This window comes from Sceloporus undulatus, chromosome 1, assembly GCF_019175285.1.
Source record: "Sceloporus undulatus isolate JIND9_A2432 ecotype Alabama chromosome 1, SceUnd_v1.1, whole genome shotgun sequence".
Lineage (NCBI taxonomy): Eukaryota > Metazoa > Chordata > Lepidosauria > Squamata > Phrynosomatidae > Sceloporus > Sceloporus undulatus.
Genome location: NC_056522.1, coordinates 58,226,692 through 58,244,341, shown reverse-complemented (window position 1 = coordinate 58,244,341; position 17,650 = coordinate 58,226,692). Strand labels below are relative to the sequence as shown.

General features: G+C 39.6%; 1 protein-coding gene across 1 annotated transcript in view; it reads left to right on the top strand.

The window, feature by feature from the left end:
• Positions 1-17,650, top strand: part of BIRC6 (baculoviral IAP repeat containing 6) — a 234,076-nt gene that overhangs the window by 143,805 nt on the left and 72,621 nt on the right. The window contains 9 exon segments of the mRNA XM_042449523.1: positions 1,081-1,360; positions 2,511-2,767; positions 5,068-5,176; positions 6,786-7,007; positions 9,270-10,047; positions 11,464-11,607; positions 12,800-12,929; positions 15,194-15,325; positions 16,804-16,971. Coding sequence (XP_042305457.1) covers positions 1,081-1,360; positions 2,511-2,767; positions 5,068-5,176; positions 6,786-7,007; positions 9,270-10,047; positions 11,464-11,607; positions 12,800-12,929; positions 15,194-15,325; positions 16,804-16,971 — 2,220 coding nt within the window.

Here is a 17,650-nt window from a genome sequence, read left to right as displayed (position 1 = left end):
ATTACACTGGGCTCTTGGACATGATGGAACCATTTCTGATCTGCACAAAAATATTCTAACATATAAAGTGAATTTTATGGCATTGTTATTGGTCAGTCAGAAGGCAGATAAGAGAATAGGGATTCCGCTTTTGTTGGATGGGGTTACACTCCCCCTGAAATGTCAGGTTTGCAGCTTGGATGTGTTCCTGGGTTTGGATCTGAGCCTGGATGCCCAGGTTTCGGGTGTGGCCAGGAGTCCATTTGCATATTTAAAACTAGTGCACCAGGTGCATCTGTTCTTTGAGCTACTGTGACACATGCCTTGACTACATCCCATTTCTATTGCTGCAATGCACTTTACATGTGGCTGCATTTGGGAACTATTCAGGAACTTCAGTGGTTCCAAAGTGTTGTAGCCAGGCTGTAGACTGGGGCTGGCTACAGGTATCATGTGACTCCCCTGCTGAAATGATGCACTGGCTGCCAGTCCATTTCTGAACAGAATTCAAAGTGCTGTTTTTGACCTTTAAAGCCCTAAGCAGCTTGGGTCCAGACTATCTGAAGGGCTATCATCCTATACAAGCCTTCCAGAGTGTTAAGATCAGCAAGAAAGAGCTTTCTTTCAGTCCCACCACTTTCGTAGGCATGGTTGGTGAGGACTCAGGAGAGAGCCTTCTCCCTGGTTGCTCCCAGACATTAGGCTAACTCCCTTCCATGGGAGTCAGGGCCCCCCCCCCCCCCCGCTGCTCTCTTTTTGCTGGCAGCTCAAGTCATTTTTATTTCGGCAGGTGTTAGATGGGTGAACTTATGCAGTGTGATGTGCTGTTTTAATGAGTTTTTTAAAAAATGATTTCAACTGTGCAGTTTTTAACTTTTTATTAGTATTGTTAATTATATTTTCACTTTTAAAATTAATGTTTCCCATAGATAGATAGATAGGTAGATAGATAGATAGTTCAGTGACCAGCTATTTGGGGCAGTAGTGTGCTTTTATTGCTTCACGTGTTGTATAAGTTTACTTATTTTTTGTTCTAAAGCAGTGGATTCCTGTACATTGCAACCTGCCTCTAGCTCACAATGTGTGTTTGTGTCTTTGCAGCGTGCCCTTCTTCAGTATCAGTTGAAATAAGTGCAGATGGTGTGAACATGTTACCCTTATCTACACCTGTTATCACGAGTGGTCTTACCTACATAAAAATACAACTTGTAAAAGCTGAAGTTGCCTCAGCTGTTTGTCTTCGCCTTCACCGCCCACGAGATGCTAGCACATTAGGTCTCTCTCAGATTAAACTGCTTGGGCTCACTGCCTTTGGTAACACTTCATCTGCAACAGTCAATAATCCATTCCTTCCTTCTGAAGATCAGGTATCCAAAACAAGGTATGTATTCTTAGTAGATAACAAGTTACCTGATGATTTATCAAATGTTTCTTTTCTTACTCACTATATTATAAGATTAGTCCAAAAACATGGAAACGATTATTTTCATCCTGCAGACTTTATTTCCCTCATGGCTCCTGCCAGGGCCAAAGACATGAACATCTCCCTGAAGAGCTCACTCCTGCCAAAGCAAATAGGTTTGAAAAAGGCTTCCCGGTAGACAGGAGGGTATTCTCTTTGGAGATTATTAGGGGCAGTGTTAGCCCTTCTCAGCTGCATCTTCCACAAAGATATTCTTTCCTTTCTTTCCTCCCCACCATAGCAATAGGGTTTGGAAGAATACTTCTGTTGGCTCCAATTAGATGTTTGTTAGGTGTAATTGCTTCATACAAAAAAAGGAACAGGAAATTGTAAAGACTTGGTTGGAACTGAGGGCTCTGGATTTGACCTATGGCTTGGCAGTTGCCTGTCTGTGTCCTACCTAGATGACTCTCTTGTTTTAGTAGTCCTGCCATATGAAGTCTGCCAAATACACAACAAATAAATGTAGGAGATTTTGTGCTAGCTAGGTTTTCACAGATTCCTTTTTAAAGTTTTGTTGTTGTCCCCTGTGGTAATTTTCTGGAAGATGGTACACAACTCAAATGAACCCCATTATGTGGTAAATGGGTGGGCAAGTTGGTCTTGGTAGTCGTGACCAAGTCTCCCTTGTATCTCCCACCATTTGAGCTTTTTGGCAGGACTGCTGCTGTAGCTATCTGCTTCATCATGCATAAAATCTGCTTCTTTTTGTTAGGTACCTAACAGATACTCTTCATATTATCCTTCCAGTTGCTCACATCTCACAGCCTTTTAATGATTTTCCTGTAGATTTATACAGGGATATCACATTCAGATCTCTTCAGAAACATAGTATGCCAGACAGATTCTGAGTTTTTAAAAAGTTGTGCTTATTCTCATTACTTATACAGACTTCATAAATTTGAGCATAACAGCCCTTTAATTCATTCATATTCACCTTGTATTATATACGGAGGCTGTGTGTTGTCAAGCCTCCCCATTCTAAGAATCCGCATTACAAAGCTTAACTGATTGTTTTGAAATCAAGAGAGAACCTTTTTCTCCATTTTAATTTATTTTCTTTTTTCAGTATTGGATGGTTAAGGTTGTTGCATCATTGCCTCACTCACATCAGTGATTTGGAAGGAATGATGGCTAGTGCTGCAGCACCCACTGCCAATCTGCTGCAGACATGTGCTGCTCTACTGATGTCTCCATACTGTGGCATGCATTCTCCTAACATCGAAGCAGTGCTTGTAAAAATTGGGCTTCAGTCAACCAAAATAGGCCTAAAACTAATAGACATTCTGTTAAGAAACTGTTCTGCATCTGGAAGTGATCCTACAGGTAATGATGTAGTTTGTTTATTTTGCAATGAATTTTTATAATTTGTATTAACTTCAGTAAAGTTTAGTAACTTTAGTGTGCCTTGAAAAATCTTACTGGTTTCAAAAAAATCAATTGCCCTATCAGGCAGGTGAGGATTGGGGATCTTGGATGTCTCTCATTCATGTGTGTGCCTTCAGATTGACTGTCGATTTATAGAATTGACTTGAAAGCAAATAACAACAATCAGTCCAATGCAAAACAGTGTGCCAAAGTCTTTTTATTCTATGATAAGTTCAGGTGAGCAATCCAAACAATGTGGGTTAGCCTTTGCATTGTCCAGACTGAGACAGGTCTCATGATCTTTAGAATATTTGTATTGACTCCATCTTCCTTCCTGTCAGTTTTGTCTCTCCAAACTCTGCCCATTGCAGGACAATTGTGTTACTTGTTCTTCTCTATGCTTTTTATTAGATTTTTCTTCTCCATTAATTTTCTTTTGACTCTAAAAGCTTCAGTTTTGTTCATTTTCTTTTACCCCTAAAAGTAGCCCTGATCCAGCATTTTCCTGGCACAAAAAGAAGCAGCAGAAAGCCGCTCCTTTTTTGCACCACAAAAAAGGCACCTTTGCTGCAGCGGTGGCATTTTTTTCTGGATTTCTGTGATGCAGCATGTGTAGACACTGTGCCACAGAAGCACCATGAAGCTGCTGCATATGTGATCAGCCATACAGCTTCCGGGCAGCGTGGAGGTGTGCTGCTGTCTGAACACCACGCACCTGTGCCACCAGGAAGCCAGGGTTTTTTTGCCAGTCTGTACCAGTCCTGACTGTCTAAAAGCTACTTTTCTGCCTAAGATATTTTCTCTTTCTCTTCTTTTGCTCTCCTTCTGTCCTAAACCTTGTAATCTTCTCAAGAAGAAGTAAAATAGACTAGATATGCAGCATGTGTTAAAGATATATATTAGTCACACAGAACCTTTACTGTGTTTGTGACTTACAATCCCAGCGCTTTGGGTCAGTGAATGAAATGTAATTAGATCATGCCTATTCCAGGGCTATGATTTGTCAAATAATCTAAGACCATAACATGTGTGAGCACTAATAATACAAATAATGGAACCTTCAGGAGATTTGTAGGGTTACAGTTTGGAGCATCCAACAATTTTCATTCACTGCTATAAGATAGATAAATTGAAGTTGACTCAGTGGTGTTCTAGAGAAGGGTGCTTCAGACTATGCTTTAAGTTTAACATCAGCCACAAGATAATAAGATTATTGTTTCACCTTCTTGTGGATTGCTCCTCAGCAATGCACGCACACGCAACTAAATGGCTGCATGATTCTATATCAGCACTTTGGTGCCATTTCTTCTCCAGGTGATGTCCTTCTCTTTAGTTCTACCTTAAATTGTAAAGGCAGGTACGTGGGGAGGAGGCATGCACCTCTTTCTCCTTCTTCCCTCCCTTTACGTGCCAGGAGAAATAGCTTCGTGTGCCATCTCTGGCATGCATGTCATAGATTTGCCATCATGACCCTAAAAGAATGAGCTTTAACAGTAAGTTACTAGTGTGTCATTGTTCAGGCTGTTGCAGCCCATTTTTGGAGCCATTGCTCTTAAAGGAAACTGTCAATAAAAAAGTGAGTTGCCTCAATAAGATTCTAAAATGTCTCTTGACTCCCGACCTTGTCTGGGCAAAGGAAGGGGTTGACTCACATAGTTGTTAATTGCTCCTCTATACCTTGGAATAGTGATGGCAAACCTTTTTGGGGCCAAGTGCCCAAACTAAAAGGTCTTCTGGCACCAGGTGTTACCCTGTGCTGGAGGTGGGACTTCTGCCTTCTGGAGATGGGGCTTCTGGGTTGGGACTTCTTCCTCCCGCCCTCACAGGCCTTCAGCTGCCTCTCCAGAGACATCTGGAGACTGGGAAGGAGGAGGAAGCGGCACGTGCCTGTTCCTCCTCCTTCCCCCATGCTATTCCTGGCCTTCAGCTGCCGCCAGAAAAGGGTCAGAAAGGAGGAGGAGGAGGCACATACCCTTCCTCCTCTGCCCCATGCACCATTCCTGGCCTTCAGCTGCTTCTAGAAAGACAGCTGGAGGCCAGAGTGGGTCAAGAAGGAGGAGGAACAGCTGTGTGCCAGGAAAAATGGCTTTGCGTGCCATCTCTGGCATGTGTGTCATAGGTTTGCCATCACAGCCCTAGAAGAAAGAGCTTTAACTGTAAGTTAATAGTGTGTCATTGTTCAAGCTGTTGCAGACCATTTTTGGAGTCATTGCTCATATACCCTTAATTAAAAACCCACTTTTCTTTTATGTTTGAAGACTTGAATAGTCCTTTGCTTTTTGGAAGACTAAATGGCCTATCATCTGATTCCACAATTGATATTCTCTATCAGCTTGGGACAACCCAGGACCCTGGAACAAAAGATAGGTAAGCAGTTTATTTAACTGACATAATTCAGAGTTCATAGATTATAAAGAATAAATGTGTTCTTCAAAGGTATCATAAATGAGTTCTGAGTAATATAGTCATAGGCCTGAAACAGACAGGCAGGAAAGAGTGGCTTCCAGCCAGTTTGGGGTGGGGGCATGCAGACAACTCACATCCCCAGAGCTGCTGGATGCCACATGGAGAGCACACACACACAGGAATAACTAGCACAAGAAGGAGCAGGGGAAATCTGCTCTTTGCTAGCAGCCTGTTTGAGACTGCGGCAGCAACCTGATTCAGGACCGGGCCGTGTGGTTGCCATGATTCTGCACTGATCAGGGGCAACCAGGGCTGGAGCGGCCTCAGGCTTTTTAAGCATATTTGAATGTTGTTGTATATTTTCATTTTCTATGTGTATATGTTTTTATGAGTGTAAACCTTTGAATGGAGATTGGCTAATGCAGTCAGTCCTCCACATTTGTGGGGATTAAAGGTGCAAGACCCCTGCAAAAGTGTAAAACCTACAAATATCTCTAGTGTCCTCTCCCAACATACATGCTACAGATGACAGTTTGCAGCTGATGTTGTCGTTCTCAAAGAGAAGGAAGAGAAGAACAACACTGAAGCAGATTTTTGCAGCATCACAACAGCTCATTCACTTTGCCCTCTTCCTCCTCTCAATCTCCTTTCCTACCAACAGCCCCAATGCCTCCACGGATTCCTTCTTTTGGTCCCTAGGATGATGACACTGAAGGGGGTTTTTGCAGAAGCTACAACATTTGCTTCTCCGCTGTCTTGATGGCAGAGTGGAGGGGAAAGAAGAAGGCTTGGAGTCTGGCGAAGGTGGCATCAGAGCAAAGTGTAGGCTTCGTAGTGCCAAAGCAGCAAAGGGAATAACAGCCCAGAGCTCTTGGTGGGAAAGGAGACAGAAAGGAGGAGGAGGAGGAGGAGGAGGAGAAATTACAAAGTGTCACTTTTGTCTTATCCTGCAAGGTCTAGGAAGGGCTAGATCTAGCTCTGGCAGTGACTCTTCCCCTACTTCATCCTGCAGACAGGCTGGACTTAGCCTGCTCCAACTGTCTCTTTTGCCCACCACTTTCAAACTTTTGGAAGTCTTGGCCAATGAATGTCCTGTGATGCAAATGGAGGGAACAGTAGAAGGAGAGGTGGGGGAGGAAGGCAGAGCCAGTGGCCCTCGGGAGCAGTTCACGTTGTGAGTCCCCATGATTGCTGTCACCACCATCACCAGTCCCACCCAGACTGCAGGAAATGGGAAATAAAATAACATATGTTAAAAACATACAAAAAGTTATGATTAAAACAATATTACATCATCAACAAAGATTAGTCAGATAAAAGATTAAAACAATTTAAAACAAAGAATTAAAGCAGTAATATATGCTGAAAATCAGCATATGAAAACAATCAATCCCACAATGCCTGGCAATTTTCTCTCTCTCATTCTCACTGTGTATTATACATGCTTCATTATTTATTGGTTTTTGCTGAGATTATATTGAAAAAGTGGAAAATGAGATTGTTCACAGCCATCAGTAGCAGTATTCTTTGTTTTTGACTTGAGCTTATTTAATGTTTGTTTGTCTTGTAGAATTCAAGCACTGTTGAAGTGGGTCAGTGATTCGGCAAGAGTAGCTGCTATGAAGAAGAGTGGTCGAATTAACTACATCTGTCCAAACAGCTCTACAAGAGAATATGGTCTTCTGATGCCATCTCCTTCCCATTTGCACTGTGTAGCAGCAATTTTATGGCATAGCTATGAATTGCTTGTAGAATACGATTTGCCAGCATTGCTGAACAGAGAGCTTTTTGAGTAAGTAGACAAAGCAATCATTTGTGCCAGGTGTAGCTGTCACAAATTATACTTCCTGGAAATCAGTCATACAAAGTACTGGGTCACAATTTTTTTTACTTCTATTTTAATGGGTTTAATAAATGAGCAATAGCGTTGTTGGAGTGCCACAAAATGTTATGATGACTAACACTGTAGTCTTCAAAAGTGGATTTTGTAGAGACCTGTTGATCCAGACTGTTTCCTATTGTGCCTTTGTACATGACAGTTCTTATATCAAGTTCATTTTGTAAGAATTAAATTGGCTCTTGGTTGTGAATGATTATCAAACATAAATATGAAGCTTCTCTACTCCATGTTTCATATAATATGAATTTGCTACTTATTTAGGTAGTGCCTTTTCCATAATGTTGGTTCTTGAATGTTTCTGTTTTGTATTGATCTTGAGATCATTTCAGCCATTGAAAACATGGTATTTTTCATAATTCTTTTACAGTTTTTGAATTTATAATAATCAAATAGCAGAGACTCTCAAACCAGTACAGTGGGACCTTGTTATCCACTAGGGTTTGGTACCAGGATCTCCCATGGTTAACAAAATTCGTGGATGCGCAAGTCCCATTAAATCTAATGACGGATCAAAATGGTGTCACTTGTATAAAATGGAAAATCAAGGTTTGCTATTTGGAATTCATAATTTTTTGGAATATTTTCAAGCTGTGGATGCTTGAATCCATGGATAAGAAATCCGTGGATAAGGAGGGCCGACTGTAGTTCTGGAATAGATCTTTTTAACTGCAAAGGTATTGTTTTCAAAAGCATTTGTTTCAAAACTTCAGCCATGGATTTTTTCACTGTTAGTATTTCCCATCACCCTTAATGGCTTTGGTTTTGTTGCATAAAACAGTACAGTGCAAACATCGATATAACATCGCTCTAGTTTAAAGAGGATTTTTCATGAAGAATGTACATAGTTAATTGGTACAGATTTAAAGAGTTTTTCTTGACATGTTTTAGGTTTTTATTTTAAATTTGGTCATTTTTGAATCTTTAAGCAGTTCTTACTACTGTACTGAGATTCTGAAGGCTATCCTGAAAAGCAGAAAGAGAGAGGGGTTTGCAAAGTTCTTACTGTCATTTTCCAATTATTTTCATGCCTGCCTTTCCTTAGCAACTACACTGGTCCCTTCACATTTGCTGGGGTTAGGGGTGAAGGACCCCCGTGAATGTAGAAAAAATGCAAGTTAAAAAACCACTATTCTTTTTACTTGAGAGAACCCCTCTCTAAAAATCTTCAAGTCCTGCAGTGTAACTCTGCCAGAAGTTGACCATACAATCATGTTGGAAGACCCTCAAATGCCTAGAGTAGAGTTTTCTGTCAGAACTTCTAGGTTCTACAGCACAGCTCTATGGTCACCTTCCAGCAGAATTGTGCTGGAGGACTTAGAGATTCCTGGAGATAAAATATTAATCAAAACTGCAGATAATCAAATCAAGTCAAAGCTGCAAATGTGGAGGGCCAACTGTAATTATTTCAACATTTCCCCCTCCCAGTTTCTTGATTACATGGGCCTATAAAAGAGCAAAAAGATGAGCAGAGATGAAAAGGGGACAGAGAAATATCTAGCAGCTATTATTTTGTTTAGCTTTGATTTCCTCTGCCTGTTTCTAGTGAAGTCTTAAGAATTCTTGACTTCAAAACTCTTACATATGCATACTTTTCATATGAAAAGATACTACTGTAAAGCTAGATTCTCATTTTATGTGCTTGGTTTTATAAGAGACTTGAACTGTTCTTAATACAAGTACAGTAGGTTTAATAAATAATATTTTTTTTCAGAACAGCAATTTCTCTTTTATTAAGTCAAACTCTATCCATGCCCCTGAGCATACAAAAGGATATTTTGGTGTTCATTATAACTAAAAAGAACCAGTGTGGTGTAGTGGTTTGAGAGTTTAACTATGACTCTGGAGTTCACGGTTTGAATCCCCGCTCACCTATAGAAACCCACTTAAGCAAACCTCTCAACCTTAGACAGGGAAGCACCCGCTGAAGAATTCTTTCCAAGAAAACCCTGTGATAGAGTCACCGTAAGTCGTAGCTAAAAACTGTGACCACTTCAAAAATATTGAGTGTTTTTTCACTGTTTTTTATTTATTACCAGAAGCAGAGTTTTCATGATATGGGACCTGTGACTTCATGGATTGTGACTAAACCTATGCTTATGTTTTTGGTTTTCTAGGATGTAGTACATGCTAATTATTATTTTTTTTCATCCTTAGGTCTCTCTTTAATTGGTCTATGTCTCTTCCCTGCAATATGGTTTTGAAGAAAGCTGTTGACAGTCTGCTTTGTTCAATGTGTCACATTCATCCAAATTATTTTTCCTTACTCATGGGTTGGATGGGTATTACTCCTCCCCCTGTGCAGCAACACAGACTGTCTATGACTGATGATAGCAAAAAACAGGATCTTAGTTCATCTTTAACAGATGACTCTAAAAATGCACAAGCACCTCTTGCACTAACAGAGTCTCACCTGGCCACCCTTGCTGCCTCATCACAGTCTCCTGAAGCTATTAAACAGCTGTTGGACTCAGGTTTGCCCTCCCTTCTTGTGAGAAGCCTTGCAAGTTTCTGCTTTAACCATACCTCTGCCTTTGACTTCAATGTTCAGTCAACAGACAATTCTCAAGATAGACTCAGAAGACACCATATTCCACAGCACTTTAATAAAATGCCCATCACAGCAGACTTAGTTGCTCCTGTTCTCAGGTTTTTGACAGAAGTTGGGAACAGCAATCTTATGAAGGATTGGTTGGGTGGCTCTGAGGTCAACCCACTGTGGACTGCACTTTTATTTCTCCTCTGCCATTCTGGTGCTACATCTGGAAGTCATAGTGTGGCAGCACAGCAAAATAGTGCTAGGCCTACGTTACTTTCTTCAGCTTCAGGAACAGGATTGACCACTCAGCAAAGGACTGCAATAGAAAATGCTACTGTTGCATTCTTCTTACAGTGTATCTCTTGCCATCCTAATAACCAGAGGCTTATGGCACAGGTAATAATACAAGTTCTGAGTGAGTTATATTAAAATATTACTTTAGCTGGTTTGAAAAACTTGAGAGGGGGATTTTGTACAGGAAGCTTTCTTTAGGCATCAAGACTCCCATTTCTAGTGCCTATGATGACAGCTGGACTAATAGCAATCTTACAAAATAAAAGTCTTGGATATGAAGGTTTGTATACCCTTGCTGCTACACAATATGTAACCCCAAAACTTGGAAGTCACAGAATCCTGTAATTCATCTAGGCCATGGTCCCAGAGACAGTTAAGGCATCTGGAACTTTTGTGAGAATCAAGGCAAACTGTATTGCAGTCATATGAAGAACTGTTCTGTATGGGGCCCTAAACATCTGAAAGTTATTCACAGTATAGATTAGCTCAGTCCCACAGTTTCCATCATATAAGCAGTGTCTGATGCTCTGGGAGGACAGTTTCTTTGTGAGCTCATCTGTGTTAAAAACCTGGAAAATGCTTTCCTTTTACTTGGTGGTTTTGGTTGATAGAGGAGACCTGGTACTGAAACTTTTCTTCAGTGGCTCTGTCTGTCTGGAGTCATCTCACTTCACATTGCCAGGAGAGTTATTCCTTATCAGGCCAGCACTGGAAAGGATTTAATTTTTATTATTTTATTCTAATTTTAGAATGTTAATTTAAGTATTTTCTACAATGTTTTATGTTTTGTTGAGTGGGTATTTGTAAGATTCTCAAATGTATCTGAGTTAAATGTGCAAGATAAAACTCCCTCCTTGAATAACTAATGTACATATTTGCTATTATCCAGACTTATTAAATCTCCAGGTTGAAATGTTACCTTTTAGCCACTCTCTAGGAGAGAAGATTCCTTTTCAGAACTACTGCCACCCCTCAGGTCCCCATCTGCTTCAAAGATAGTAAAAGGAATACTGAGATTCATGGGAAATATAAATAATACAAATGTGCCCTCCAACCATTTTCAGTTTCTTCAAGGCACTAAACTTGATTGTAGGGTATGAGTAATGTTCTGCTTTTGGTCTAGTAGTGTCACTATCTTATTCAAAGTTAAGAATGTTACCCGTGTTTTAACTGCATTGATCACATGTAAGCATATATTTCCTAGCCTTACCAGAATCAGCGTTCTGGGTGGCTTGTCACAGCTTTTCAGGAATTTATCTCAATTTATCACACTTAATGGATGCCATTCAGTGTTGCCTGAGTGCATATGAATGCCTTCATATCGTCCTTCCACTGCAAACACCTAATGGGCCACCCATCCCTCTGGTCTGGTGAGCAGATATGTGTGCAGGAGGGAAGGTAAATTTGTTGTGCAATTGGTATGCAGATTGGCACTATTGAATACAATCATTAATTGCATGGGTTCATCTCCATGCTCTAATAAACATATTTGAGATTTTTTTTTCATTTTTCTTATAGGTTCTGTGTGAACTCTTTCACTCTTCTCCTCAAAGAAGCAATCTCCCCACATCTGGAAATATTTCAGGATTTATTAGAAGACTTTTTTTACAGTTGATGCTTGAGGATGAAAAAGTGACCATGTTCCTTCAGTCACCTTGCCCAGTAAGCAGCATTTTTTCCCCCTGCCTTGCGTGGTCTTAAGGCTGGAAAAATATATAGAACCATACATTTAATGCTGATGCGTCATTTAATACTATCTCCACTGTAATAAGAGCTCATATCTAAATACTGTATATGCATTGTTTTTTACAGCCTCAGTTGTGTAGATCAGGATGGAAATTATACAGCAATCCAGATATTTGGCTCAGCTCCTCAATATTGGCTATAGTGGCTGGGAATTACCATGCAACAACATGCATAGTGCTCCACTTTGCCCACTTCTGATGCAGATGCAGTGGTGTAATGACTAGAAATAACTTCTTAAATTGTTGCTCCTCATTTAAGGAATATAACACTGAAGTGTTATTTTTCTGCTTTAGCATTTTGTATTGCATGCGTTGATTCTTTCTTGTTTTGGGTTTACATCTAGTTTTCAATAGAAACATTGATTTTAAAGAACTGGCAGAAAGTAATTTGTTAGTTTTTCCACCATATGTCTGTGTTAATTAACATGCCAAGAATGACCAACACATATAGATTAGAAGCCAATGGGATGCCATGCTGTACTTCGTTTTAAGCTTTATTTGTTAGTCTATTGTACACTATTCAGAAATTGTTTTGATGCCAGAATGGAGCTTGCATTAAACTGGAAAATTAACAATGAGCTGTCTATAACTCGAGGAGAAATAGATTATGGAATACGGTGTTCATGGAAGAGTTTGCAGTACATGTTCACCATTTTAGGAATAACTAATTTCAAATACTGATTATTTAATGCTCAAAATCCCATGCAGATTTGTAGTAATATACTGTGTGCTCAGATCTGCCAATTCTGCTAAATTCCTTCCCTTTTAAAAATGATATTTCTCTGATTATATGTCACTGTATCCTCTTAAGTATCAGTTTGCTGTTTATCTGATCAACTTTATTGTTGTTGATCACTGTTTGATATGTAGTTACAGTTTCTTTTGAAACAAAATTATTTTTAATGAAGAGGTGAAACCCCTAGAACTTGTTAAAGAGAGAAGGCCTTTTTTTCAGTTAAAAGAGAAGGGGAATGATGGAGGAACCTAGAATACTCTCCAAACTGAATTTGCGAGTACACTAGGGTTAGACCTGAACTGGCTACAATTTATTTTAAGGCTTTTATTGCACTTTAAATGAATGAAACAAATTAATATTCTCTAACTTCCAGTTGTACAAAGGTAGAATTAATGCTACCAGCCACATAATTCAGCATCCAATGTATGGTGCAGGACACAAGTTTCGTACTCTTCTCTTACCAGTTTCAACAACATTGGCAGAGGTTCTTGATCGTGTGTCAGGCAAGTTACATTTTCTTTCTTTTTCTTAAATTGGTCTTTTTACTCTGGAGGAGATAAGATTTATCTTACAATCACACTAGAAAAAAACAGCTTTTTAAATTGATGAATTCTTATAAGAAATAATGAGTCTTAAGACAGAAGCTTATTTTTGTCTTCTGAATATCAAGGGTGGGGCAGTGTTAAGAGTGGTTAAATCAAATTTCAGTACTTCTTGTATATTGAACATATGGATAATTCATGGATTTGAGGAAGTAGATTGAAGTATTCCAAAGCCTATGGTACCAACCTCTTTCTTTCACTCAATCTCAAAGGTGCTACATGTCCCTTTGGTAAAATACCCCCTTTTAATTTAGAGAGTGGCAGTGGGAAGTGATTTTGACAATAGCAACAAATGGAACAATAGTGAAAAATAGGTTTGTGATTTGGGAGACAGAGCGTCTGTGTTCTTGGAGAAACGTTGAAGACTGTGTATTTTGATGAGTTTGTAATATATTAAAATAAAGAAACTAACTACAAGTCTTTATGTTCTGGGGAATAAAGAGTGAAATAATGTACTATATCATCTTAAATTGAATATATGCTGTCTTGAATCCCAATCTTTGAGCAAAAGACAACATATAAATAAAGATATAAGATGGTATTTTTCACTCAATGTAACCTCACCTTCCAGCTGATCGCTACACTATTGTGATAGAGAAGTGAATCTAAGAAACAAAAAAGGTTTATACAAAAGCAGCGTTGTGGCAAAATTAGAGAAAGTGGATTCAGTGAGGATCCTTGTGTCAGAACTATCCTAAGGAAGAGTAGAATTGGGATTCTTCTTTGTCATCTCTGTGACACACACAAATGGGTTTATCTGCACCTGCGCAATACTTTGTTCAGAACCTTTTAGAGCTAGATAGAGAGTTTTGGCTCTGGCTCTGCCCACCTCGTTTGACTCGGCCCATTTTCAACTACTCTGATTTTTCCTCTGATAATCTCTAAACTTCACAGCCTCACCTCTGACTGTTTTGACTATCCTTTTTCTGCTTGTGAGTTTACCCAGCTGGATTTTCAGTAACTATGTTTTCAACTGGCTTGTTCAAGAAATGCACCACATGCGGTGCTAAAATACCTGACTGTGATGGGCAATCCTGTTGCTTTTTTTTTTTTTTTTTTTTGCCTTGGGGAATCCCATAATTTCTCCTCTTGTACTCCAATGCAAAACCTTTACATCACAGTCCCACAAAAATCAACAAGCCTTATTCACTACCAGACCACCCTCGACAAGATCCTTCCAGCCCCCTTAGCATCAGGCTTATCCAGCTTTGTAGCACTTCAAGGATTGCTCCAGAGCACCTGTTCCTTTAAAAGAGGTATTACAATTTTGTGGTGGCCCCTACTAAGCGCTGCATGGTACCAGAACACTCAATACCATTGACATTGAGACCCATAAGTTACAAACCTCAATGTTTTCCCTTGCTTGACAATTACTCTCAGGTCCCTGGAACCTAGGAAGAGACCCCTTGCATCTCCCCCCCCCCCCAGCCATTCAACTGGCCCAAGGTTCCCCTCATCATGAGGACCCTCCTTCAGAGGGAGCAGTCATAGATTTTCCTCCACCCTTGGAATGTTCTCCTTCTCCATCTCAAGATCAACAAGTCGACCTCCCATAGGTACCCTCTCTGCCTCTGCAACAACCACAACCATTTCCAACAAGGACCATTTCCACCACTTCCTGTCAGAGAGACCAGAATCATGAATGCAGGGAACCCTCCCAATCCCGTCTGTCCATAGATCCCTGCCACTACTCTACCCATATTATGGATCTCTCAAGTGCAGGATAGCCATCTGTATGAGTTCATAGATTGCCACTTGCAGAACTACAGTTATGCAACCTGTTCTAGTGCTGCCACCACTTGCTTAACACCTTACTTAAAATGGGGAGACTGGAAACTGGCCCACATAGGGAGCTAGGTGCAACAAAGATTTATTTAAAAGAGGTCTTACAATTGGTTCTTTTAGAGGAGATGGAACATTTACAATCTCCACCACCCAATTGTCTGGCTTTCAGGCAGTTCTAATCAGCCAGGGTGGACATGAGTCTAACAGATGATTGGTCTTACTTGATCACACAGAACCTTTGCCCATCAAAACCAGATAAGCATACACCTTTGTTACCTCCCCAGATCTACCTCTGTTGAGTGAACATATATTTATATAATGGTGGTTTATTTAATGTTATTTATGCAGGTTCCTATATGGAGTGATATTTTATTTTTCAGATACACCAAGTATAACTGCAAAATTAATAAGCGAACAAAAAGAAGATAAAGAAAAAAAGAACTATGAAGAAAAAGAAAAAGTGAAAGCAGAAAATGGGTTTCAGGACAATTATAGTGTTGTTGTTGCCTCTGGTATGTTAGCCCTTATTTCATCTTAAAATGGTCAAGTCTGTTTGGGATGCTGCAGAGAGAAGCCAACACCAGCATTTGGCCATCATAGTTTGGGGCAAACTTAAGTAAAGTTATATATAAATTCTTGCCTCTAGCATGTTTGCCCTTGCTTCATCTTAAAATTGTCCGGTCAATTTGGAATGGCATAGGGAGAAGGCAGCTCCAGCATGTAGTCAATCATAAAACTTGGTGCAAACCAGTGAAAAAAATATAGGTATTCCAGAATATTTGAAGTTATTTTAAAAATGTAATGTAAAAAAAAAAAATTGGATTTAATCCAGCATTGGGCTGGCCATCACAACAGTTTTTTTCTAACCTTCCTGCTGCAGCCACTTATTGCTGCTGTATGCCTTCAAGTCACTTTCAATTTATGGTGACCCTAAGGCAAACCTATCAAGCAGATTTCTGAGGCTGAAAGTTAGTGACTTGCCCAGGGTCACCCAGTGGGTGTCCATCAAACCCTGATGTCTAGAGTCATAGTCCAGCACTCAAACCACTGCATGACGCTGGCTCCTACAGCACTTTATGCTGCCTCAAAACCACTTCCCAAATGTTTTCTGGCCCTCCAGAGCCCCTTTTGGAGAGCATGAGATGCTTCAGCAGGAAGTAGGGGATTGTGTGTGTTTCACACAGCCCATTCTATTGTCTTCACTAGTACATGGCCACCATTGGATACATACATAGCAGTGCACAACAAATGAAATAAATATGTTTGTATCTGTGAAAGAACTATTAAAGCTCATAACTATTTAGAATTCCACATATTGCTGCATAATTTTTAAAATGTTCCCATACATCTCTATATACAGGGACTGTCACACACACGCCAATCTCTGTCCCAGATAAAATTATCCTTACATGCAAATACTTCATTAATAGGACTATCAAATGTGTATGAAGGCTCTTCGAATAGGACAATGTACCATGTAGAATAACTGATGCATATTTGTTTACTTGAGTAGTTTCTGTTATTGCATATGCCTCTAAACTATTACCATATATACCCAACTATAAGTCGACCTCATATATAAGTCGGGGGCGGATTTTGGGGCCAAAATTATGGATTTTCCATGACTCATGGATAAGTTGAGGGTAAAACTTGAAGGCTACTTCAGTATGTGTATGTGTGTGTGCAGCAAGAGGTACTCTGACACTTTTTGCTTCAGTGTCTCAACTTTGGTTTCAGCATTCACCCTCCAAATAGTGGTGGTAGGCAGGTGGGAGAGGGACTCTGTTTGTTTAACAGCAATTAATCACTCTTTCTGCTTGGCTCAAGAGAAAAAGAAATTCTCTCCCCACCGCATGGGGAAATCTGAAAGAGCTGTTATTGCATTATCATACTGACTTGTAAATAAAGTGACCTGGGATTTTGGGGTCAATTTTGGGCATACATTTTTAGACTTATAGATGAGTATATACAGTATTCAATTTTCTTGTAGGTTTGAAATCTCAGTCAAAAAGGGCTGTATCATCTACACCACCTCGCCCACCCTCAAGACGAGGTAGAGTAATAGCAGATAAAGTAGGCAGCTCCTCCACAGGAGGTGACACATCCAGCAAAACCATTAGTGTTCCTGTTTTTCACCTTTACCATAAATTGCTACCAGGTAATGCTCCAAGTTTTTTGATACAGCACATTTGTAAAGTGTGCTGCGCTGCATAAATTGCTGGATGAGTACATGTATTCATGCACTCTCCCAGTTTCTACTGTGGAATGAATGTTGTTGATTATAGTGGAATAATCATATTGAGTTTCTCATTATATATATTACAAAGGGCCTATCCTCCCTCCAATGAACATTATAAATGGGTGAAAATGTAAGATCATTATTTTGAATTGTGTGGGTTAGTAATATAGATTTTTTTACCCTTGTGACCCCCTTTATATCTACCTGCACATATCGTGTCCCTCCCACTCAACATTGTATATGCGTATAAATATTTTGTTAGTTTGCACGTGTTAATTTGCATGTTAATGTATATTTATATTTTAATATTTTATAAAGAAATTACATTGTTCAAAATAGAATAGTTTTATTTCAGTAAGTTCAATATCTAATTCAAGGCATGCATAAATTTTACACATATTGTCTCACACTCACATGAAAAATGTTCACAGATTTGTACACAGAATCATGCTCTTTCATTATTTCTTTGGCTCACATCTTTCTCATTTATTTACTCTCTCACACACATTCACATTGAAACATTCATTCTCTTGTGTGAATGAGTAAATATGTGAGTATGTAAAAAAAGAGATGAATCATGTTTCTGTGTGTGACGGAT